The following is a 23,479-nucleotide window of genomic DNA, read 5'->3' as shown; positions in this document are numbered from 1 at the left end:
GCTCCCTCCATAGATGGAGATGGATATGCATACAAACAAAAACCTTAAACCACCATATAAACAAACCGCACTCTCTCACTCTCAGTCTCACTCTCACTCTCGGTCACTCTTTCTTTAATGGCAGACCCAGCAGGAAGCATGTACAACTTCATGAACCCCACTAACACCACCTCCTCTGCTTCAAACCCAAAACCCACAAAGAAAACCACCCACCCATCATCATCTTCATCCTCTTCCAGCAGGCTCTTCCACTGCCTCTACTGTCCTCGCAAGTTCTACACCTCTCAAGCTCTCGGCGGCCACCAGAACGCCCACAAGCGCGAGAGAGCCGCATCTCGAAGGACCTTCAGTTCTGAGCGCATGACCCAACTCTCCGCTGGACTCTCTGCAGACCCAAACGCTCCGTTTATCGACCACGGCTGGGTCGAGCCCATTCAGGCGCATCACAACAACAACTTATTGGGTTCTGTTTACTCGGTTCATCGTCATAATAATCAGGTCCCGAATATTGGATTTCAAGTACTGGCTCGTTCAAGTGCTGGTGTCGATGAGTTTCCAGCAGCTAATGCTTCTTCCAGTACTGATCCTGCTGAGCGTTCTAATCTTGACCTCACTCTTCATCTGTGAAGTGCTTTGTTAATTTCCTTTTCTTTATCTTTAATTTTCAGTTTTTAGTTTTATGGGTTTTTGAGGACTTGAAAGTTGAATCTGAGCTTGAGACTATTGACAGAAAATGAAAAGAAAAAAATGATTAAGAAAGTGATATGTTTGAAGATGGAGGGATTTTAGGGTTTAAGTATATGCTGACTTCTTCTTCTTCTTTCTTGTGGGTTTTAGGGTTTCGAGCAATTCCCAGATGTTTGAGATTTGATGAGTTCATTTAATGAATCCTTCTTGTTATTTTTGCCTTATATATTATTAATTATCCTTTGTCTGGTTAACTTGATGTTAATTTAGTTCATGAAATAGTTGGCATTTCTTATTTGAAAAGTTGAAGCATGTTCAACTCTCTCTCTCACCCTTCCGTCAATTCATTCAAAAGCAGATGGAACACACAGTTTAATTTCGATAAACTGAAAGTGGGTTTAGACATGTTTAGGGTATTTTTCCCACATTGCATCTATCTGGCTGTGCAGATTCCTCGCGCGGTAGCTGAATCTAATAGCCATTTTTCTTTTTCTCTGTTTGAATATAAATTGGCATCTATGTATTTTGATAGTCTCTTAGCTTGTTTGAATGAGAGTTATGATTAGTTTGAGGCTTTTGTATATATGGGGTTGATTGAGAGTGTGTTATCAGAGATCGATGATGTAAGTTCCACTAACAGAGTAGAGAGAAGAAAGCTCTAGATTCCACTCATAACAACAGAAGTTTAGCCTGATTAAAAGCTAACAGTTTATATCGCTAATGACATTGGAATGAATATGTTGCTTCATGAATCAGTTCCCCATCCAATCCTTTATCCCTGTGCGGTGCCTGTTGAGTTGAGAATCTATAAAATTGGATTCATTCGGGTTATAAATAATATAAATATAATAATAATTGTTGGGCCTTTCTTTTACGGGCTCATGAAATGCATTTGCTCCAACTCAGAGCCCATGCATGTGTAAATTAAAACGGACCGTCCGGTCCATGCATGTTTCAATATGCCGAGCCTGCCCAAGTCATTTCCCATTGCAAATTAAATAATATTTTTCTTCAACGGAATCAAAATCAAACATGCTAATTAAGATAGTATGAACCTTGTATTATTACCTAATTTTGTTTTACATATATAGTATTATTTAGGAATATAAACCTATAAGGCTATATTTTTAATTTCACGATAATTTCCCCTTCACTCCATTCCTGACTATATATATATATATGTACATGTCATTGAAGTAGTATTATTCCCATATTAATTGGAGAAAATCAAGAGATGTTATCAATGATTATATGAAATATTTCCACACAAATAAAATGACCGAAGCACACTTGCTCACCCAGAAATACATATATGGAAATTAAATATTCATCTTGCGACATTGAATGATCATCAAACATATCCCAGGTATTGTCACTTGTTTTTTCTAAAAATGAAAATTTGGTTTGGATAAATTAGGACTCGCCATACCCACAAATGACAAATAACCTTCATTAATTTCCCAATTTTGGCCAAATTCAGTTCTGCTATATATAACATATATCATCGATCCTCAATTCCACAACATCCCCTTCATCATCTCCTCCTTGAATACATAGGACTAAACACTCTTTTCAGTTTTTGATAGTAGGTCTACTCTCTTCTCTTGAGACTAAAGACGATGACTACTTCTCATTCGCAATCCAAAAATGATTCAAACTTGTCAACCAAAGTTTTACAGAGAGCTCTGTTCATGGCTCAAGTGGTGACCAGGACATTAGTCATTGCATACACTGTGGGGGCAATATCATTACTGCTCACTAGCCGTGAATATGCCTTCGTTTTTACCCAAAAATTCACTGCCGAGTACTCGTATTCATCTGCAATGAGGTAAATTAAACACTATATACACTTTAATCCCTAAAAAAAATATTACATTGAAATATCCACCTTCAGTTTAATTAGTCTGTCAATTCTTACTTTTTTTCTATCTGGTTTTTGTTTTTGTTTTTGTAGGTTCTTGTTTGTTGCAGATATTGCAGTATGTGCCTTGTCAATTCTGTCACTGGCCTATGTTTCCGTTGTACACTGTTCAGGATCAACAAATCCTGCAAACAATTTCATTCTCTTCTTGCATGACATGGTGATGAGAAGAGAATCCCATGCCTTCAATTTTCCCACTCTATTTCTCCCACCCTGAACAAGAAAAAGAAAAAAACTTGATGGGTTTATGTAGATAAATCTAGAAGGGTATGCTGTGTGTTATGGAGTTTGATTGGAATTTGTTTGTACAGGTAACGGCAATGGTGATGTTAGCAGGATGTGCAGCAGCAACCGCAGTGGGTTATGTGGCTCACTATGGGGAAACCCGAATGGCTTGGCAGCCTATTTGCTATATGGTGCCCATGTTTTGCCATAAAACTGTGGTGTCAGTCACCTTGTCATACTTGGCTTTCTTTTCCTACTTCGCACTTGCTACTATCAATGCCTACAAACTTACCTCTCCAAACTGACTAGGAATATATGATTCTTTAGTTTTCACTTCTAATTTTGAACTTTGAAGGTCATCATCATGAATATCTCAGTGTCTTTATCATTGTAATAACCATTTTCTGGGGAATGAATTCTGGAAATTTAAGAGATATTGTTGTTGTCACTTCCCCAACTCGATTAATTCTTCTTCATCACTGTAACCACATTGCACTTGAGCCATTGATCAAAATATAAAGATTTTGGTGGTTGTGGAATTGCAGGATGAACAATTGTGATATGATGTCCAAGTTATGCCAGAGAATGATGATATCACTTGTGATGTCCTACTTAAGCATTTTCAACCGTCGCTGCCAATGTAGGTTGAGCAGGCCCTTAAATTTTTCTTCTGAATTTCACTTTTAATTTACAGATTATCATCATGTATGTATCTTAGTTTCTTGAGCATCGTAACAACTACTTTTCTGGGGAATATTCTTGCTTTTTCCTAATCATAATACTTAAGAGTAGTTGTCTGCATTAAGATCGTTAAAATTCTAAACCACACTCAAGCTATAGATCAACATATAGAAACACTATTCATGCTTTGGAATTGTAAAACAGAAAGCCTCCTCTGTTTGATATATGTAATCGTTGCATTAGGTATCAAGAGTTTGAATGCACTGCATAACAAAGTGATAATTGCGTATTATCAGAAATTCATAATGAAGGGAGACAATAGAATGTAGACCTTGAGTCCTCTGTGGTTTTCAGATGCTTCAAACAATATATCATTCTGTTGTGATCTCGCCTTCGCCATCTTGGAGGTGCTGTTTTAGGGTGTGGCTTTGTAGCTCCCACTTTTCTGTATCCCATGCAGGATCAATTTCAGGCAATTCATAATCATCAGGACTTAATGATAGTTGGAAATCCGGTAGATCCGGCAATGCTTGAAGTTCCCTGAATGAAAAAGAAATATAGTAAATTAAAGATAGTTTCTGTATTGGAATCAAAAGACTGAATTGAAGGATTGAGTCATTGACTAGGGAAAACCCTTACTTCTCTTTTTCTAGGAGGTAGCCATACATCTGGGATTTCCTTGATGCAACTTCCGGAATTTTTTGATGTAAATGCTTCATAGATCCCCAAGGTGGAGGAGCCCTTGACAAAACACAAAAAGGGTAATTCGATCAAAAGAAAGGGAATGAAAAATAAAAAGATCGCCATTGATAAGAATTGAAGACTAGAGTACAAACCAACCTGGTCACAGGAGCTGCAAGGCAAAAGCTTAAGCAGGCCCTCTTGCTCTCTGCCAAAAGTTCTTCTGCAGCAAGAAAGCAGCACATGGCGCTAACGTGACCGACAGGTTCATTGCCTTTGTCAAGAATCAAACCGTGGTAGTAGTAAGCTGCTGCCTGATGAGAATGTTTACCATAAATTAGCAAGATCAGAAAAATTCATGAATGGAATAAAAGGGGTGAGGATTATCCAAATTTAAATGTGCAACAAACCTTTGCTTCAAGGAATTTCCATTTGATGAAGCAGAGATGCTTCTTTCCATAGCCATGACTGGTGTCACATCCAGACAAGCAGTGATAAGCCTGATCAAGAAGACAAATTATGCCTTGAACCATCAGAAGTCATGCCTGGGCAAACATACCATGGGAACTCATTTTGATGTTCGAGTTTTCGAAAAAAGAAAAGATTAGAACATAAGCATAGACCTGACTGAAATATATCAGTTGTTCACATGCTAATCTCCTCTTCACTGATAAAGTAGCCTTTTGACTTTCAACTGCTAATCCAAGCTGAATTTCAGTTCCCTGAGTTGTCATTAAAAGATCAACTGAACAAATTAGTCCAGAGTCCAGATAATACAACACCCATGCCCCAAATATGGAGAAGGTTAGCAGGATTTAGCCAAAATTAAAGTCACAATTACATTTGGAGGGAGACCTTGAGGAACAAGTACCTGTCCTAATGCTTGAATAGAAACAGCCTCCAATACTCCATCTTGCAAATCTTTTGACAATCCTTCCCTGGGTATACACATGGTTACTCGATGACAATCACAATTAATTTGAAGTGTCCAAAAGATCCTTAAACTCCAGTGTCTTTGATTTACATACCTAATATTAGTTGGCATTTGAGGCAATACTTCCTGGAAACAGAACTCCAAGTAACCTGATGCTTTAAGCAGCAAATCAACAGTTTCTCTCTTGCAATCTGCAGATTCAAGAGATTAATAACAACTTCAATGTCAATAAACAACGTGACCCAGCTGCCATATTTCTAATACATTGCAGCGTCTTTGGGAAGTCAAAAATACTCAGCCTTACCTGAAGATACAACCCTTACACCATTGCCAGAGTAATCTTTTGGGATCATCAAGGAGTTAGCCTCTGACAATGTCAGCATTGCCATCATGTGAAGAACGGAAAGTAATTCAAACCAGGAGTTCGCCACAGGGGTTTCCTGCTCATTAAATTAAAATACAGTTAAACAAGACTAGAGTATTTTCAAAAGCTATGTAAAGAGTGTCTTACTTGTTTTCCATCTTCTGCAGTTTTCCAATTGAATTCCACCAAGTCTTCAAGACCATTTTCTGCAAGAAACGCTCACAAACTCAACAAAGATATTCACAGAAACAAATGCTCAAACACCTGAGAGAGAGTATATTATTCAATCAAAAACCTTTTCTGGTTAGCCCAATCAGAAGTGGCAAGTACTCCTCCAGTGCCCATCTCAGTTCAGCAATAGCGGATCCACCTGCAAAGACAAAAGTATGCCAGACATTTTCAGAGAAACCAAACAAAACCCAGAATGTGAAAAGAAAATCCACAAGGTGTTTGTTGCGATCAGACCCGTGTCCTCTGCCACCACACCAATCTGGTTGCGAAGACACGCCAATCTACGGGAAAGATGGCAGGGAACAAGTCCTTTAAGGGCCCGTTGAAGATCAGTATGTGCGGGAATTCGCATGGAAGGAGTAAACACGACTATTTCTGGTATGATTGGCCTGTTCTTCCTTTTCCCTACTGCGTAAACAGAAGAAGTGCACCCCATTTTCTCTCTTTATTTCACACTTGAACATGATCAAAGCTACCCAGCTAGTTCATAGCACCACCATTAGCTCCACATTTTGACTGTATTAAAAACAGAAGAGTAGCTGAAAGTAGATTCAGAGTCGCAACGCGAGGAGAAAGAAAACAGGGTTTTTTGGAATGACCCAAGTGGGGCGAAGAGAGAGAAGTTTGAAGGAGGGAGAGTAAGAGGAAATATTGATGATGATATGTATCTCCATTTGAGAAAGAGAGAGAGAATCTGAAACAGGGGAAGCTCAGGAACCGAGGAGTAAACTCACATGGAGAAGACGTAGAAGTCTTGGCGTTGTTAAAGGAAAGGAGCCCTTCTCGTTGAAAACTTGAAATTAGCCTCCTTCAAGTCAGGTGCTTCTTTATCGGATAACTACCATTATTATTACTATATTCATTTCTTAATATTAATCTAATCCCACTGTGATTTTTTTTTCTCTTATTTGAATCATTGATAGGATTAGGATTTAGGAGGTGCACTGCCACTGTGCCAGTGACGTGATGGTCTATGGATCTGGGTGTCACTCTTGCTCATGTGACCATGTCCAGGCCCAGGCCCTGAACCGTCAAGGAGACCCATCCATTTCAAGAGATGTTAGAATTTCTGCAATAGAAACCACTAGAAATTTAAAGGGATAGGATATAGTTGGTCATAATGACCCATACAAGAGCTTATGTATTATGTCTGCGTGTATATATATCTATCTAATTGAAGCCAATCTGAAACCCACCAATGGATGAAGATATAGCAAGGCAAGTAGGGCATATTTTGAGTTGAATTCTAATGTACACTCCCTACACAATAATTACATTCCCATCCTTTGAAAGAGCAAAAGGTCAAATGCAAGTTGGGTGGCACTGGCATATGCAGATGCAGATGCAGATGCAGATGCAGACCAAGACTTTCCTTTTCTTGGAGGGAATTGTTGATGAGCAGCAGCAGCAGAGAAGTGAAATCTGGTGAGAAAATGGGGTGCCATGCAGCAAGAGTGTGGAGAATATATTCCACTTATGGGCATACATAAAAATAATGAAACTACTTGATCGTAAGGAAAAAAAAGAATGACAAAATTAAGATATATTATTATATGTGAATCTCTTCTTTATTCCTTGATTGGCTATAAATAGAGAGCTTTGATAAAAGGATTTAAAAGGCATCAAGCCCATTGGAGCATTTGAAGGAGTAGTACTTGAGAAGAAGAGAGGTCTGAGATGAAGATAAGAGGCTTGTTTGTTAGCCAAGGATGACTTGCCTGTCTCCCTTACCAAGATATAAATAATAAATTTGATTTGTCTCTTGGTTGGGGTTCTCAGGCAGTCTCCTTGGCTAACCAGACGGGCCTTTTTCTTTCATGTTAGACCTTCTCTTCTTTGCCAGTTGAAGAGCTACTCATTTGCGTGCGTTCTGGAATAATGGACTAGCTATATGTGTGGGTGTGCGCTCTTCAGCGGTGCCTAGCAACTGCGAGAAGGTAAATGTGTACTGGTGAGAGACTGTTTTCGATTGTTATTGTTAATGGAGAGACTCTTTTCAAGGGAAGAGAGGCCTTTCATCATGAAGATGAAAGCAGGAGCGGAGCCAACCCTGGCAGAGTGTGGGCAATTGCCCCCACTCACTTTTTTTTAAAAAAAAATTAAAAAAATTATTTAATTAAAATACTATTTTGGCACTTATAGTTTCATTTTATCTTTAGGTTTACGCTTTTTCAAATACCCAACTATCAAAAATTATTTTATTGAATAAATTGTACCACATATCTCTATTTTGTCTTTTCCCTTTATCAAATAGTCAAATACCTAAAAAGCTAAAATTAAAAGTTCAATAGTCAATACTCAATCGGTTCTTTTTAAGTTTTGACAAAGCGTTCGACACATCGCCAACAGTTCTACTTCCGCCTCCCAGTTCTCCTCTTTTATTTGGTAAGTCTTTTTTACATTTCTTATTTTAGCTTTATCTTAGGAATTAGGAAATAGAGTTATGTTATTATTCTCTTGTATATGAACTTTGTATTACGAGATTAGAGAAGAAAATGAGATGATAAGTTCATATTTTTATTACATGTTGTGTGTAGATTACTCTTTTGTCAAGAATTTATTATAGCTTTAAGTCAAATTTTTTTATCTTCAAATTTGCTCCCATCCACCGTCAAGTTTGACTCCGCCACTGGATGAATTTGAAAGACTTAATATGATCTCTTTTTTTTTTCTTCTTCTGCTTGGGTTTCGCAGGCAGTGTCCTTGGCTAACTTTTATTTCATGCAAGCCCTTCTCTGATTTAGAATTCCTTTGGTTCTGCTAATGGAGAATGACCTCCGGAGAAGGACAAAAGAACTGATGTTAACTTGCTAAGAGGTTGATCTGCAGATTGTGCATTTCAAGCATTATATTAGTAATGAACTACTGTATCTTTGGTGAATTCATGTGAAATTAAAGGGAATTTTTTGTGGGGAAATTCAGAACTCAATATTTATGATTGTGATTCCAATTGTGGATTAATTTCTGTTTCTATTAATTTATTTTTGTCCAAAATTCATATGAATATTTGCACCACCCTTTGACTATGTGGTTCACCACCATCTCATTTTTACTATTTTGGTCACTGAAAGTCTGAAATATATATAGTGTATTTTTTCAAAACATAGTTTCACACATTTTCTTTACAACCAACCAAACAAACAAAAGTTTCCGATAGGTTGTTTTGTTTCAGGAAGAAAGAAAATGAACAATTACGGAGTGTCAAAAAAAAGACAAAGGACGACTTGGAACGTTGTCGTTTCCAATGACCTCATTTTAGAAAACTAGAAATAAGAAAAATCCTTCTCTTTTTTAGTCTTCGACGGTGGCCTCCGGTACTCTCCAAATACACGACCCACCAAAACCAATTTCCCAACCTAGCCTCCGACCAAACCCTTCATTCTTCATCACAATGGCGTCTCCGGTCACCGGTAAGCCTCTGATCTCCGTGGCGCTGATAGCTCTTCTTTCGTTTCTGCTGGTATCGTCTTCTCTGGCAAGCTCAGACGTCCCCTTCATGGTAGTACAGAAGAAGGCCACATCCACCAGGATCAAATCAGGCGCCGAGAGCATCTCCGTCTCCATCGATATCTACAACCAAGGCTCCACGTATGTTTCAGATATTTCTTAAACGCCGGTGTTTCAATTCTCTATTTGATCCAGATCTAGCGTTAAAATCCAAGTCGCCTTGTATTTATTCGTTTATTTTGTTCGTCGATTGATTATAATGTTCTTCAATTGTCGTTTATTTATTTACAAGCTTTAATTATTGAGATGTTATTTGTTGGATTGCTCCGCATAGGTAGAAAGTACCTTTTTTGTTATACGAACGGAAGAGTGATCTGTTTGGATGGTCTGGAAAATTAAGCATAGAATCGAAACCTAAACCCTAAAGTTAAGCATATGAACAAGTATGGCGTCAATCTGTTTGTTCACTTTCATCCACTGTGTTAACGAGCACTTTCTTCATTTTTTCTAACAGCATTATCTTAGTGTCGTCATACTTATTCGTGTTGGTGGATTTGGGATTTCATGTTTTTGAATAATTGTTGGATTAATAATTCACAAGCAAGAGCTTCTGGAGGACGATATCAGTTTTTGCTTGTGGAATGCTAGGTTGGTTGGTTGATTGATAGTAGATTGAATACAGCCTCAGAAGGCAATGAGCTTATCAAAACCTTTATTTGTTTCACTACTTCTGAACTGTGGACTGCCTGTACTCCTTTTGTCTGTGTACCACTACCTGCCATTTGGCTTAGGGCTATGATAATCTTCTATCTTCCCACTAGAGAATTGGAAGAATAGATGTTGTCTCCTTGATTTATGATCAGCTGACTTAATGTAGATTGACTTCAAATGACTGAATGAGGAACAAGGTGTACTGGCTCTTTTATTTTGATGTATTTTTTCCGATCGAATAAAATGCTGATGTATTGTAATACCTTTTTTCTTCTTATTCTTCCATTTGAAATCACTTAACGCATGCATTACATGTTAAAGGCTTTTACCTTTATACTTGTTCCATGCTTGATGTACGTGTTTCTATTTGTTAACATTTTTCGAATCTAAAGTGTTACATTTATTCTATCAACTTGCAGGACCGCATTTGATGTAAGTCTTTCGGATGAGAGTTGGCCTCAAGATGTATTTGACGTTGTTAATGGCAACACTTCGCATTCATGGGAAAGACTTGATGTGTGAGTTTCACTTTACTGTACTACAATTTGATTATTTGGTCAACCTTTTTCCCCCAATAATCTCACAACATTGTGAAACTATGCGACTTTCAGTGGAGGTATTTTATCACACTCCTTTGAATTGGAGGCCAAAAGAAAAGGAATGCACTATGGCGGACCAGCAGTCATCACATTTCGCATTCCTACAAAGTCTGCTCTACAGGTTTGGGATCCAAATTGTTTCCTAGTCATTTTTAGCCTTTCTATTTTCCATCCATGTGATTAAGTTTGTTATTTTTGGATGTCACATGATTTAGGAGGCATATTCAACTCCAATCCTGCCCTTAGATGTCCTTGCAGAAAGAACTCCTGAGAAGAAGTTTGAATGGGTTTGTTTCTCCTTGAAATTACTGATGTGTCAATCAATTTGTGTTTGATCATCCTTCTCTGTTATTGTATTGAGATTGTCTTTTTAACTAAGCGTTTTTCTGTTGTTGTTTCATGTAATATCTACGATTATGGTCAAACTTTTGCAGGCTAAGGTATGTTTGATTCTTGTTGTACTGTCAATATTTAGATTACTAATTTAGTTTAAAAGTTGATTTCTGACATTAAAAAGATGGGTGAGAAGGAATACACTATATAGGTAGCTGAACCTTGAATCTGAATGTGAGGAATAGATGAAGGGCACAGATGTTAAAAGATTGTTATGCTTTCCCTTATTTCTTAGAAATTATCCCTTTGGACCATCAAATACGTGAACGTGATAATAGGCTGTGGTTTCAAAAGATTTGCCAAGGTTAAGCTTGGACTGTTGATTATTGCATGCAAGTGGGGTGGCCAATTGAACCTTTATTTGGTGATCGTTCTTCTGCATGTCAGCATAAGATTGCTTATTCTTTTTGTCCCTGTCTTGACGTGCATTCTTTCCGTGTGGCTTAACCATCTTTGTTTATTTTTTACAGAGGTTGCTAGCTAAATACGGGTCTCTGGTTTCTGTGATCTCCATCATTGTTCTTTTTGTTTACCTGATTATTACCCCATCAAAGTCCAGTGCTGCCAAAGGTAGCAAGAAGAAGCGTTAAATCATTAGAGCTGCCAAGCGAAGGCATCGCATTTTCTGCTAACACATCTTACTTGTGCTTAGTAAGATTCTTTTTTGCGGTATTTTCAACCCTTTTTGTTACTTTCACAGATTGTAGTTTATGAGCAAAGGGGAGATGAGAGTTATTGCTACACTAGTTTATACACTTCGCAATCAGTTACTGCTTTTCAATGTTGGATGAATGCTAGCTTTTTGACTGCGTATTATTTGTTCCTAGGCCTGAATCCTAAAGCGGATTGGAAAAGACAAGTGGGAAAAAAAAACAAAAAACAACACTCTTCAACTTTTACCTGCTTGTGATATTCCACAGACCAACATATTTATTACTCTATAAAATCCTTATCCCAAGTATATTTTGATATAATGCTGAAAGGATTGTTGTTTGGGATCGTCCATTGAAAATTTCTCTGGTAATTTAGAGTGTAATTACCCAAATAGACTGGGAATTTGGAACTGAAATGGTATCTCTTCGAGTCTTTTCTATATCTTGTATTGATAAATTTATATCCTAACGGTGAAAATTCATTTCTCGAGTTCATGGACATTTACCCCGCAGTTCTTAACAGCAGAAGATGACGGCTCTTCAAGACCTTCAATTAAAAAAAAAAGGAAAATAATATAAAGGCTTGCAAAGCCATTAGCTCGAAACTACAAATAAGCTGGGTGGAGCCAACATCCTCTATCCCTGACTCGGGCCGGCTACCATGTAAACGAACTGGGCCCTTATAAAGCCCGTTGTTGTTTTTCTGTTACTAGTAAACAACTTATTTTCAGGAATGATTGGATCCAAAGGTTGGCAACGGCCCACCAATGAAACGCGTACTTTAATATATTCTCTATCCGATCATTAGTCAGGGCAGAAACGAACACAGCAGAGAGGGAGAGAGCATGAGTTACCAGAGAGTTCCCCAAGAGCGCTACCCTCCTCCAGGTGAATCCCCTAAATGTTCTTTCCATATCCTTTTGTTTCTTGATTTCAACTCAGTTCTTGGCGATCCTAATTTCGGATTTTTAATTTTTATGTTAACGATCTTTTGGTGTCGAATTGTGTTAAGAGTATTCATCTCCATATCCTCCTCCTCCGGGATACCCATCAGCGCCGCCACCTCCGTACGAGGGGTACCCATCTTCTCCCCTGGGGTATCCGGCTTACCCTCCACCTCCTCGGCCACCATATGAAGGTTACCAAGGGTATTTCAATGGTGGGTATCCTCCTCCACTACCCCAACCACCGCAGCAATACCAGCATTACCACTGCGAGCATTACCAGTATCAAGACCTGGGTACTGGCTGCTTTTCATTTTTACAGGGCTGGTATGTCATCCCTCTTTCTCAATCAAAATAATTTCTTTTTGGTTTCTAGGTTTTATGATGATTAGTATGTCATTTCGTGTGGTGGATTTTGATCTGAAGTTGAAATTTTCATATCTCTATGAGAGAACCAAAAATTCAAGACCTTATTTTGACTTATTGGTAGAGATTATTGTGAAATTTGATGCTCTTGTAGTCATTTCCTAAAATAGTTTTTCATACGATTCAAATGGGGTTGTTTCATATGATCTATGTCACATAGCGTTTTAAAATTGTGTTCAGCTAAATGGATATGAATTCATTTCTTTGATTGCAAATTCTACTGTAGAGGTGAGTCAGTTCATATACTTGTGGAGTTCCAATCAATTCGTCCTTCTTTATCATATTAGTTTCTATGCTGGACAGAAAGTTTAATTTGCATTAATATGGATGGCATCTACACGGCGATTCCCATAACATGTTGCTAGTTTCATGGTTTAAGTTTGTTGAATAACTTGCATTGACACAGTGCATCATCAACCAGCAAATTCTTGTTTTGGAAGAAAAAGTATTGAGTAAATGAGCTTTGTGTGGAAGAAGGTCAGTTGAAAGGGAAAATTCCACTCGACAGCCTATGTCTTACCAAGCCGCCAGGAACAGCAAGTGATGCATGTGGGTGAATCAAAGGGGTGTTTTTTAAATTTTTTTGAGGGTAGGGGGTTGAAGCTTCTTTTGTGGAAATTGAGACTGATTTTCTTTATCAATATGTGGAACGATGGAATTTTAAAATCGAGGTGAATAAAGAGAAACATAATCAAATGTCAATGGCAATAATTTACACAACGTGAGGACTTAAATAATTTGGATAGGTTTATATTTGTGTTGTATGGCTGCGATATAGAAGTATAGAACCACCTTCATGAATTTGCTGCTTAACCCAATGCCTTTTCCTAAATGAGTATATAAATTCATAAATTCATGTAGTCGACAGGAGAATTTGCATAATTAACCTATGCTATAATTTGTTTTTGGAATTTGCTTTCTGACTGTAGTAGTGGTAAATTCTTGATTATATTTTGTTTTTATCCTTCTCTGTGAGTGGTGTTGTTTGCTTGGGCATTCCTTAAGTTTTGTGTCGTTTACAATGATATTGAAATTTGAACCGTTATTTTACAAATATGTTTGATTTTTCATAGTAACAGGAAAGTTTGGCCTTCACTCTTTAATCTGTGGTTTGACTGGTTTCCATGTTGTCAAGTCGTAACTGATGACTTGTTTCTTCAATGTGCAGTTTGGCAACACTTTGTTGTTGTTGCGTGTTGGACATCTTTCTATGAATGGGATCTCACTCGCATATGTGTATTTTTGCAGTTCTTGCCTTACTACTACTATCTTCTCTCCTGTGTTGTTAGAAGAGTGCAGGGTTTGAGCTCTTTTGATTGAAAAACATGTTTTGGGGGTTCCGGTGATTTGTGTTCTATGTATCTCTCTCCTATTGTGAATAGGCCTTGTACTCATTTGATTATATGTACATTTAAACCATAAAAATCAATTGCCCTAAACAAAGATGCAACTATTCTTACTGACAAGAAAAATGCACACACGTGTGCTGGTCCGGCATGCTTCAATATAATAATACAAACATGTATATATATATATATCAAGATAGTTGTTGGTTAAACGAAAATCACATTTACATCTTGCATGTAAGGATTTGATCCATCCAGTAGGGAGTGAGTTCGAGTCCAGCCCCTTTTCAAACCCTGAATTTCAAATAAATATATGGAAATCAGTGACAAATCACCACTCTTTCACGGACTGGGCCCCATATGAAGGTTCTAGCTGAGCATGGGCTCTACTGTGGACTATAGTGCATGGACAGCCCAACACCTAAAATTCAGTTTAAATTTTTTCGATGATTATAACGATTTTCTTTTCAGTTGAAATATCAACGGACCCGGAATTTTCCGCCCGGTTTTCTCAAAAGTTTCCAAAACGAAGGCAGGCATTGACAACGTAACGAAGAACACAGAGCCAGAGAGGATTGGCCACTGCCTTATCCCCCACCCTTCCTCTTCACCGGGTCAACCATCTTCCCTTTCATATCCGATCCTCTCGTTCACCTGCCCAACAGCTCCTTCTGCCGGATCTCCCCCGCCTGAACCATTCAAATTCTTGATTCCTCAATCACTTCTTACAGATCCTTTGTTCACCCTTCTGTTGGATGATATTGGAATTCTAGGGTCTTATTGACGCAAAATTCACATCAAGAGAAGTACAAAATGATTGCAATCCCGTATTTTACAGCGTTAACAACGTACATCAGCTATGGCTTATTGTTCGCGTTCGGTCAAATGAGGGATTTCTTTCGCAGAGTTTTCAATTGGAGGAGGTCCAACAATCTTCAGGTTCTGTTTAAATTGAAATTCTAGTAAATTTATCCACACACACACACACATATATATTATGGGTTTTGTTATTCGCGTAACTTTTGTGCTTGCTTTCGATTCAACCAGGGCTATGCTCCCATCTGCCTTGGACTAGAAGATTTTTACACACGGCGTTTGTATCTCCGTATTCAGGTCTACTGATTTAGATCCTATTTTATTGGTGTTTGTGATTTATTCTATTAGACTGGGCATTATTTTCAGTGTTTTTGTTGTTTAACAATTGATTCAGTGTTTTTGGGAGAGATTAGATTTCTAATGCGTCAGGATCAGGTTTCTGCAGAGAGGGAATGTACCATAGTTGTGTGAATCTGAATTTGGATATTTTTCATTTATTTGTTAAGCTTGTAGCTTTTCTGTAAGAATTAGAAGTAATAAGGTTGTGATCATGTTCTATCTATTGGAAGTGTAACAAAAAAAGATGTTACATGACAGAATTTTAAGGGTTGCATCATTTATCAATTGGGTTGGAAGTGTAATCAAAAGGTGGTGAAGAAAAAAAAAAACCTACTCTATGGAATTATTATGCTATGCCTGTAAGATGCCAATCAAGAGAGAGAAGGAAAGGATGGAGAATTGTATACATGGTCATTTTTTTTTATTTCAAGTGATCTTGGTTCTAAAAATGAATGGCCAAAGGTGCTACATCACTCTTAAGGCGAATGATCTATTGAAATTGCTTGCATCACTAGGTGCCGGGGTTTTTAATCCCACCCCCCCCTCTCCGTGTTTCAGGAATCAGAGAATTGATTTGAAGGCTTATTAATTATGTTTTTAACTGTTCTCCTATGTATATGTTCTCTTCCTTTTGCAAACGATCATAGATCTGCAACAGGCCAACCATTCGCTAAACTCTTTTAATTCAGAACAAGTGTTGTTGTCTAATTGTATTTATTGCAAATGTCTATTATCTTTAAAAATTAAAACAACATATGATGTTTGGATGTATGGGACTTCTTACTTTTGTTTTATTTACAGTGACCACAGAGGAACGATTCAAATATGTGAAATTCTTTATATTGTGGTTATTGTTTTACTTCATGGCTGGCAGGACTGTTTCGGGCGACCAATAGCCAGTGCTCCTGATGCCTGGTTTAATGTGGTTGAGCGTTACTCTAATGACAATAATAAGACATTGAAGTAAGATTTCCCATTCCGCTTTATTGTCTTAACTCTTAACTCATATTGGTATCCAACTTTTCCTTAGGAAAAAAAAAATCCCATTTTGTTCCTGGTTTTATAGCACCAGAAATGTATATGACAGTTTACCTTCATTACAGGCGGACCTCTAAGTTAAGTAGATGCCTTAATTTGGGCTCGTACAATTACCTTGGCTTTGCTGCGGCAGATGAGTACTGCACACCACGAGCAATTGAGTCTTTGAAGAAATATTCTCCCAGTACCTGTAGTAGCCGGGTGGATGGTGGTGAGTACGTTACTTTTTCGGATCCTCTCTCCGCTCTTCACTTTGTAAAATGATTTTTGCTTAAACACTTGTCTACTTTTGTTTTTACTGAAGAAATTTCATGTCAGGCACAACTGTGTTGCATAATGAATTGGAGAAGTGTGTTGCAGACTTTGTTGGCAAACCAGCTGCTATAGTCTTCGGCATGGGCTATGTGACAAACTCTGCTATCCTTCCAGTCCTGATTGGAAAGGTATGCATATTTGTAGAGAATATATTCAAGCAATTTCCTTGAATAATTGCTTGTGGATTCTCAATAATACTTTCATCATCAGGGTGGCTTGATCATTAGTGATTCCTTGAATCACAACTCCATTGTTAATGGTGCTAGAGGTTCGGGAGCTACTGTTCGTGTTTTCCAGCATAACAGTGAGTGTTCCTTAGCATATGAAATTCAAACTAGTCTTCATATTTTGAACTTATTCTATCTCCGGAAAATAGGAGTTACATTGCGATGGATAACTCTTGATTAAAAAAAAATGATGGATAACAGATTGTGGAGGGAAAGCGTTACTTGATCTTGAAGTGTGAAGATGTTTTCTTTAAGCTTAAAGTGATTGTCTCTTAGTTTTCTCCGTAATGTGTACATGTTGCAATATTTTGGTAGCCTTAATGGATTTATGGGTTGCCAATTCTAGGAGGCAGTAGATAATTTTCGATTTGGTGAGTGATTTGTTTAAATGCAAACAATATTATCAATGCTTGGCTCTGAACTTGGATTTTTTGACTCACTATTCTTCTTTTTTATGTTACTTCTAGCACCCTCTCACTTAGAGGATCTATTGAGAGAACAAATTGCGGACGGTCAACCTAGGACTCACAGACCATGGAAGAAGATCATTGTAATTGTGGAGGGGATTTACAGCATGGAAGGGGAGCTTTGCAAACTACCTGAGATTATAGCGATCTGCAAAAAGTATAAGGTAAGTCCTATTTGTTGCTTTACTGTCAATGGGTATTAAAGGTGCAGAAATGATTAAGTGTGATGTCTTTATGTGAAGGGATGCCATGCTGGACAAGTGTATACTCTCTTCACTTGACTTTTTGTTGTTCTTTCTCTCTGTTATCTATTTTACCTAGACTGCATTATGTACCTTTTGTTATACAAATCTTAAAAAATCATTTAATTTTACTCTATTGTACTTGCAAAATGCAAATGAGAAAAGCTCACATATGACAAAACGACAACGGGCTTTCTTTTCTTCATGCAAATTGTCTATATATGTGATTCTTTTCTTTTTTTTAGAAGTGTGTGAAAACTTTCTTAATGTAATATACATGGCCAAATTTTCTTCAGTTTCTTTGTTTTACCACTTAAGATTTCATTTTTCCTATTCTTGCTGCCTTTATCATGTTGTAGGTTTACACATATTTGGACGAGGCCCATAGCATTGGAGCGATTGGGAAAACGGGACGAGGAGTATGTGAGCTCTTGGGTGTGGACACAGCTGATGTGGATATCATGATGGGAACTTTTACAAAATCATTTGGATCATGTGGTGGATATATAGCTGGATCAAAGGTTTGCTTATGAACTGTCTCAGTTGTTTTCCAAATTCTCTGAGCAGTTTGCATTAGGGGTAGGCATGACCTCTATGCAGAACATTTCATCATTCTATTCCTCTCTCTCCAAGGGAAAATCAAAACAAGGTCAGTTGAATATTTGAATGAGCTAGGACATATGCGAACCTTATAATAGAGAAATAATTTTACATTTTATAGTCTATAGTGGCTGGCACTTGTTTCACTATCTGCATTTTTTGGTAGGACAACCTGAACTTCAGGACTTGGAATAGTTTTATCTGTAAACATACATGGCATCAGTTGTTTTCACCTGAAAAGGTTTTTAGAATGTAAACTGATTGAAAATTTATATCCTTTGCAGGAGCTTATCGAGTACTTGAAGTACACTTGCCCAGCCCATCTTTATGCAACTTCAATCTCACCGCCAGCTGCAGAACAAGTAATATCTGCAATTAGGGTCATTTTAGGGGAGGATGGTTCTAATAGAGGTGTGTGCATATAGTCCTGTTTTACTTGGTTTTAGCTTCTTTGTTGTGAGCTTCTCAAGTCTGAATCTATACTGCTTGTTTGACTGTAAATTGAAGAAGTCTTGTTTTTGCATAGGCGCCCAGAAGCTTGCGAGAATACGAGAAAATAGCAATTTTTTCAGATCAGAGCTGCAGAAAATGGGATTTGAGGTTCTTGGTGATAATGACTCTCCAGTAATGCCAATTATGCTTTACAACCCAGCTAAAATACCAGCCTTCTCAAGAGAGTGCCTCAAGCAAAATGTGTGTTCCTAACACTAATGTGCTCCCTAATTTTGGTGTTCAGTATGGAACTTTGAATTGATCATTTATTACTGGTGCTGCTGTGCAGTTGGCCGTTGTGACAGTAGCTTTTCCGGCAACCCCGCTATTGCTGGCTAGGGCACGTATATGTATCTCTGCTTCTCATACCAAGGAAGACCTTGTGAAAGGCTTGGAGGTAAATTCTGACGTGCTCTCTCTCTCTCTCTGCCCTTTTCTTGTTTTAACTTATATATTTTATCAGTTACGTTCAGGCTCTTGCAACTCTGCAAGAGATGGTTCACTGACTTTATTTTATGTATTCAAATAGCTAACCCCAAGTATTAATTTTGTTTGGCCGCTCCCACTTGAAGAGTTGAAAAAGTAAAGTCGGTATTGCCTTTTCCTTTCAGGTTATCGGCCAAGTTGGTGATCTTGTGGGCATTAAATATTTTCCCGCAGAGCCTAAAAAGCAGGAGGAAGAGCGTAAGATAGTTAAGTTGGAGTGAATGGGAGACATTTTTGCCACTTTGATTCATCCGCTAGATGCAAAGACAAAGGAAAGGTTTGCATAGAGGTACCAAAAGAGAAGAATGATTTATAGCCTCATTGTTATCTGCCCTACCATGGAGATTGTTGCACCTGAGGTTGCTCTTTCCCTTTCCCTTTCCCTTTTCCTTTTTGTGCTTTTAAATGAAAATGAAACAGTGAAAACTTTTAGTAATTCGAGTTGTGTGTTAGATGTTAGTTTCAGATTAATCAGCTTAAGCTATTGTTTTTTTTTTCTTACTTTAAAAAAAACTTGTAATATAGCTTAAGTTATTGGGTTTTCATTTAATCCATTAATTAATTAAGGAGCTTCCAATTATTGGCTGAGATGACCTGTTAATTTGAAACTATTGATTGTAGAAGCTGCCTATTATTTGAAAAAAAAATCAACGAAAACAACAAATCCATACTTTTGAGTCATTAATATCTCCAGTAAATGAATCCATTCGTCAGGTACCTTGAAAATCAAAACAATGTAATTTCTTCAACTATATTAAAAATAAATAAAATAAAATAACCTCATTGAAGTTAATATGCGTCTTTTGCATGATTCACACGTGGCTGCAAAGCATAGACTTGGAATCCGAAACATCATTCATTATTCACTAGTCAATGTAAAATACACAGCACTCCAACTATCTATACGACGACGTACGAGTAAAACACTCACACAAATCCTCTCCCGTACGAGTAAAACACTTGATCTCATATATACGACCACGTACGTATTGAAGCCATCACAAAACACAAACCCTCCCCCCGGTTTACCAGATTTGAAAACCGTCTAGAGAGAGAGAGGCTCGTTTTGGCACATGGAGAGATAATACGCACAAACGCCATTGATTTCTGGTGCAGAAGGCTCAGAACTTTTGCAACACCTGGTGCCTCTTCTCTTCGCCCACTGCTCGTCACTCACTCACTCCCTTCTTGGCCACGCCTTAACCACCCTCAACCCCCAACCCTAGTTTGCCAACCATGAACCCACATTTTACATTTGTCACTCAAATTCTTGGTTGTTATCGCCAAACCCTAACCGTACTTGTTATACTTAGCAAATCCTCTCATCACCCACAAGCCCCCCCAAACTAGCTACCTCATTGGATATCATAATGTGAAATCTATGAAGTGAAATGAACAAAAGATATGTAAAATTAAAGATGTAAAAGTAAGCGTGAATGTAAGAAGCACAAATGTCATAAAGAACTAGCCAGGCAGACTGTAATCACAGGAGAGGTTTTCTTTTGCTAAAAATAGAAAAGCCAAGCCACCACTCCCTCTCTCTCTTTGACTCTCCATTTCCTGATTGCCGAGCGTCGACTCTCAACCCCAGTTTCGATCTCCACATCCACAGACAGAAAGAGAGAGATCGAGGGAGGCACACTACTTGTCCATCACTGAAATCTAAATCAGTTTTCTTTTGATATAAAAAGGATTTTATTTTCCCCTTTTGGGGGGTTTTGGAGTCAACTGAACAAACCCTAATGATGGGGGAACCCGAGGCCCGTGGTTTGAAGGCAGGTGTTGAGGCCAATGTTGGCGGGTCGGGTCAGGGAGGGCATTCGAGTACCCGTGATGAGCTACTTGAAGCTGCTGCTTCGGCTATGGTTGGTTTCTCTGCAGTCAACAAGAAGAGAAGGATGCCCAGGCAAAGGAGATCAATTTCTACCTTCCATACCCTTCTTGCTTATGCTTTCTCCATTTTCTCTTCCCCCAGCTCCCACGTGCCAACGTTCACTCCCCCCACACGTGTAATTTCTTCTACTTTATTTATGCATCTCATCACCACTTCCCTTTTTACTACTTAAATAATCTCTCTGAATTTATTTATTTATTTTCATAATGTCATATAGTTATTTCATTTTTGCTTCTAGTTGACAGTCTTAATTAATACTACTCTTAACTATGTAATTAGTGTCTGTGAGCCTAGCTATTTTGTTTCTGATAAAATTGTATGATTGATTCAATGAACTTGTTTGATCAAATGATTTTCGAAAGTTATATTCTTCATACATACATAGGGGATCGATCGAGGCAGGTTGAGATTCCTTTTCCAGAAGGAACTCAAGAACAGTGATGTAAGCTCCCTCAAAAGAATGGTACTGCCAAAGGTTCGCAATATTAATTAATTAATTAAAACTTCATCAGCTCCCGGAATTTGAACTTCTTTCCCTCATTGATTCCATCAAATTTAATTATATCTTTACGCCACAAGCATAGGTCCCTAAAGAAGACTTTTGTGGTTTCAGAAAGCAGCGGAGACCTACCTTCCTGTGCTGGATTCTAAGGAAGGAATTTTTATAAGCATGGATGACTTGGATGGTATACATGGTTGGAGCTTTAAATACAGGTACCAAGTATTCGAACTATATTTGGACTCCAGCTAATTAATTAATTGAATTATCTATAAATGCATTGCAATCTAGCTAGCTAAAGCACACATATACACACACATAACCTGCTTAATTAACTATGATATATCTATATCAATGTATACATTACATACACAATTAGCATTAAGTTTGTGTACCGTTAAATTCAAATGGGAGTAGTCGGGGCAAAGCCTCCGACATCCTTACTAGGAAAAAAACAAATGGGATTGGTAAAATTAAGATGACAATGCATGGACAAATTTGGATCCACAGCGAAGCGATAGCTGTGAATTCGATCTGGTATTGATTAGGTGCATATATTGATCTATCAAAAACGCATGTTCCATGGCAGTTTTCTGTACATATTGCATTGATTTGATATTTTGTAAGCAGGTATTGGCCTAACAACAGCAGCAGGATGTATGTTCTTGAAAATACAGGTATGCCCGTAGGTGCTCTCATTTCAACATGTTTGTACTGTTTCATTTCATTTTCTTCTTGGATCGATGTAGCCAAAAATTTTTAGTTATCTTATATATCTACTCAGGGGAATTTGTTAACGCACATGGTTTACGAGTTGGAGACTCCATCTTGGTCTACCAAGACAACCAAAACCAGAATTATGTATGCGCGCTATATATCTCTAAAGTTCTTCCTTGTTATTAGAATAAATGCTAAACGTACACAAAGCTTGAGTTCTCTTATTAAATTCTCAGGTTATTCAAGGGAAAAAGGCATCCGATGGCGATGATCAAGATGTATATAACTTGGCCAGCAATATTGTTGTCAATGACCTTGTTCTTGATCATGATTTGTGTGAGATTAACAAGTCCAATTCCTTGTATGGCCTTGTAGAGGATATTGATGGAGTAGGAGGCATGTCATTTGTATATGACACGAGTTTCACTAACGACTGCTCACCGCTAGACTTTTTGGGTGGGTCGATGACCAATTACCCGAGGATTGGACCTCCGGAGAAGTTTGGATCTGTGGAGAACCTCGGCCTCGATGACTTCTAGTACTGAGTCTATATATACTGATGCATCTTGTGTAACACCCCCAACATTAATATGAGTATGAGCTGATCATTTGACATTAATGAAACAGGGTGCAAGCTTTTGGGTTTTGTCTATGTATATGTAATAAGCAGCGAGTGTAAAAACTTGTGACACGTACGTTTAATGTTTTGATATCTTCTTCCTAACTAATATCTTGGGCAGATGACGAGAATGCTGAGACTAGTAATCTCATTGTTTAAACAATAAACCAATTTTAGATTTCTTTTGACCATTGCATAAACTTATTTTATATATGCGAGGATAACCTATATGTAGTATCTTCTATGATCTGTGCGAGTAGGCCTCATGATCAGAATATATGTTCATATCGAATGCCTAAAAAACAAACTTGTATCATGTCGTTTTCAATTACCATATAAGATCGATAATTTTCTGATTGCTACTCAGTTCATGAATGATCTTCCAGTTTAATTTTTTATTATAAGATATAATAATCAAGCCAAATACTTGTATTTATATATATATATATATATGAGGGAAGCCAATTAGGCAATTACTTGTATTT

At 37.8% G+C, this 23,479-nt stretch overlaps 7 protein-coding genes across 8 annotated transcripts; 6 read left to right on the top strand and 1 right to left on the bottom strand.

Annotated features, from left to right (window-relative positions):
* The first annotated feature begins 138 nt into the window (after window positions 1–138).
* On the top strand, window positions 139–627 carry LOC119996815 (zinc finger protein 7-like). The gene has a single exon (XM_038843608.1). It carries the CDS (start codon window positions 139–141, stop codon window positions 625–627), a length of 489 nt encoding a protein of 162 aa, XP_038699536.1.
* Window positions 628–2,163: 1,536 nt separating this feature from the next.
* Window positions 2,164–3,138, top strand: LOC119996814 (CASP-like protein 1F2). Its single transcript, XM_038843607.1, has 3 exons — window positions 2,164–2,515; window positions 2,558–2,768; window positions 2,920–3,138. Exons 1-3 carry the CDS (start codon window positions 2,307–2,309, stop codon window positions 3,136–3,138), a joined length of 639 nt encoding a protein of 212 aa, XP_038699535.1. The 5' UTR covers window positions 2,164–2,306.
* A 542-nt stretch (window positions 3,139–3,680) lies between these two features.
* LOC119996133 (BRO1 domain-containing protein BROX homolog) lies at window positions 3,681–6,160 on the bottom strand. Its single transcript, XM_038842665.1, has 11 exons — window positions 5,959–6,160; window positions 5,789–5,863; window positions 5,641–5,699; window positions 5,434–5,569; window positions 5,224–5,320; window positions 5,067–5,133; window positions 4,819–4,917; window positions 4,606–4,695; window positions 4,355–4,509; window positions 4,154–4,255; window positions 3,681–4,054 (listed from the first exon to the last, which is right to left on the bottom strand). Exons 1-11 carry the CDS (start codon window positions 6,158–6,160, stop codon window positions 3,886–3,888), a joined length of 1,251 nt encoding a protein of 416 aa, XP_038698593.1. The 3' UTR covers window positions 3,681–3,885.
* Window positions 6,161–8,992: 2,832 nt separating this feature from the next.
* LOC119997775 (translocon-associated protein subunit beta-like) lies at window positions 8,993–11,700 on the top strand. Its single transcript, XM_038844963.1, has 6 exons — window positions 8,993–9,312; window positions 10,302–10,400; window positions 10,494–10,602; window positions 10,697–10,768; window positions 10,916–10,921; window positions 11,345–11,700. Exons 1-6 carry the CDS (start codon window positions 9,116–9,118, stop codon window positions 11,462–11,464), a joined length of 603 nt encoding a protein of 200 aa, XP_038700891.1. The 5' UTR covers window positions 8,993–9,115; the 3' UTR covers window positions 11,465–11,700.
* A 562-nt stretch (window positions 11,701–12,262) lies between these two features.
* Window positions 12,263–14,360, top strand: LOC119997776 (cysteine-rich and transmembrane domain-containing protein WIH1-like). The gene is made up of 3 exons (XM_038844964.1): window positions 12,263–12,415; window positions 12,540–12,798; window positions 14,066–14,360. The coding sequence occupies exons 1-3, from the start codon at window positions 12,373–12,375 to the stop codon at window positions 14,109–14,111; spliced, it is 348 nt and encodes a 115-aa protein (XP_038700892.1). The 5' UTR covers window positions 12,263–12,372; the 3' UTR covers window positions 14,112–14,360.
* A 357-nt stretch (window positions 14,361–14,717) lies between these two features.
* Window positions 14,718–19,808, top strand: LOC119997772 (long chain base biosynthesis protein 2d). Of its 2 annotated transcripts, XR_005468071.1 has the most exons (13): window positions 14,718–15,182; window positions 15,291–15,356; window positions 16,273–16,361; window positions 16,502–16,647; window positions 16,755–16,879; window positions 16,962–17,055; window positions 17,446–17,609; window positions 18,047–18,208; window positions 18,572–18,698; window positions 18,814–18,980; window positions 19,069–19,176; window positions 19,391–19,554; window positions 19,607–19,808. XR_005468071.1 is itself a non-coding variant. In XM_038844961.1 (12 exons), exons 1-12 carry the CDS (start codon window positions 15,057–15,059, stop codon window positions 19,484–19,486), a joined length of 1,470 nt encoding a protein of 489 aa, XP_038700889.1. In that variant the 5' UTR covers window positions 14,718–15,056; the 3' UTR covers window positions 19,487–19,808. The 2 variants fall into 2 exon arrangements, 1 of the variants encoding a protein (XP_038700889.1); XM_038844961.1 differs by having other exon boundaries at window positions 19,391–19,808.
* A 1,202-nt stretch (window positions 19,809–21,010) lies between these two features.
* Window positions 21,011–22,914, top strand: LOC119996813 (B3 domain-containing transcription factor FUS3-like). The gene is made up of 6 exons (XM_038843606.1): window positions 21,011–21,274; window positions 21,545–21,634; window positions 21,773–21,873; window positions 22,289–22,335; window positions 22,443–22,519; window positions 22,612–22,914. Exons 1-6 carry the CDS (start codon window positions 21,011–21,013, stop codon window positions 22,912–22,914), a joined length of 882 nt encoding a protein of 293 aa, XP_038699534.1.
* Window positions 22,915–23,479: the final 565 nt, after the last annotated feature.

Source organism: Tripterygium wilfordii, chromosome 4 (genome assembly GCF_013401445.1).
Source record: "Tripterygium wilfordii isolate XIE 37 chromosome 4, ASM1340144v1, whole genome shotgun sequence".
Classification (NCBI taxonomy): Eukaryota; Viridiplantae; Streptophyta; class Magnoliopsida; order Celastrales; family Celastraceae; genus Tripterygium; species Tripterygium wilfordii.
This window is presented reverse-complemented; position numbering and strand designations above follow the sequence as displayed.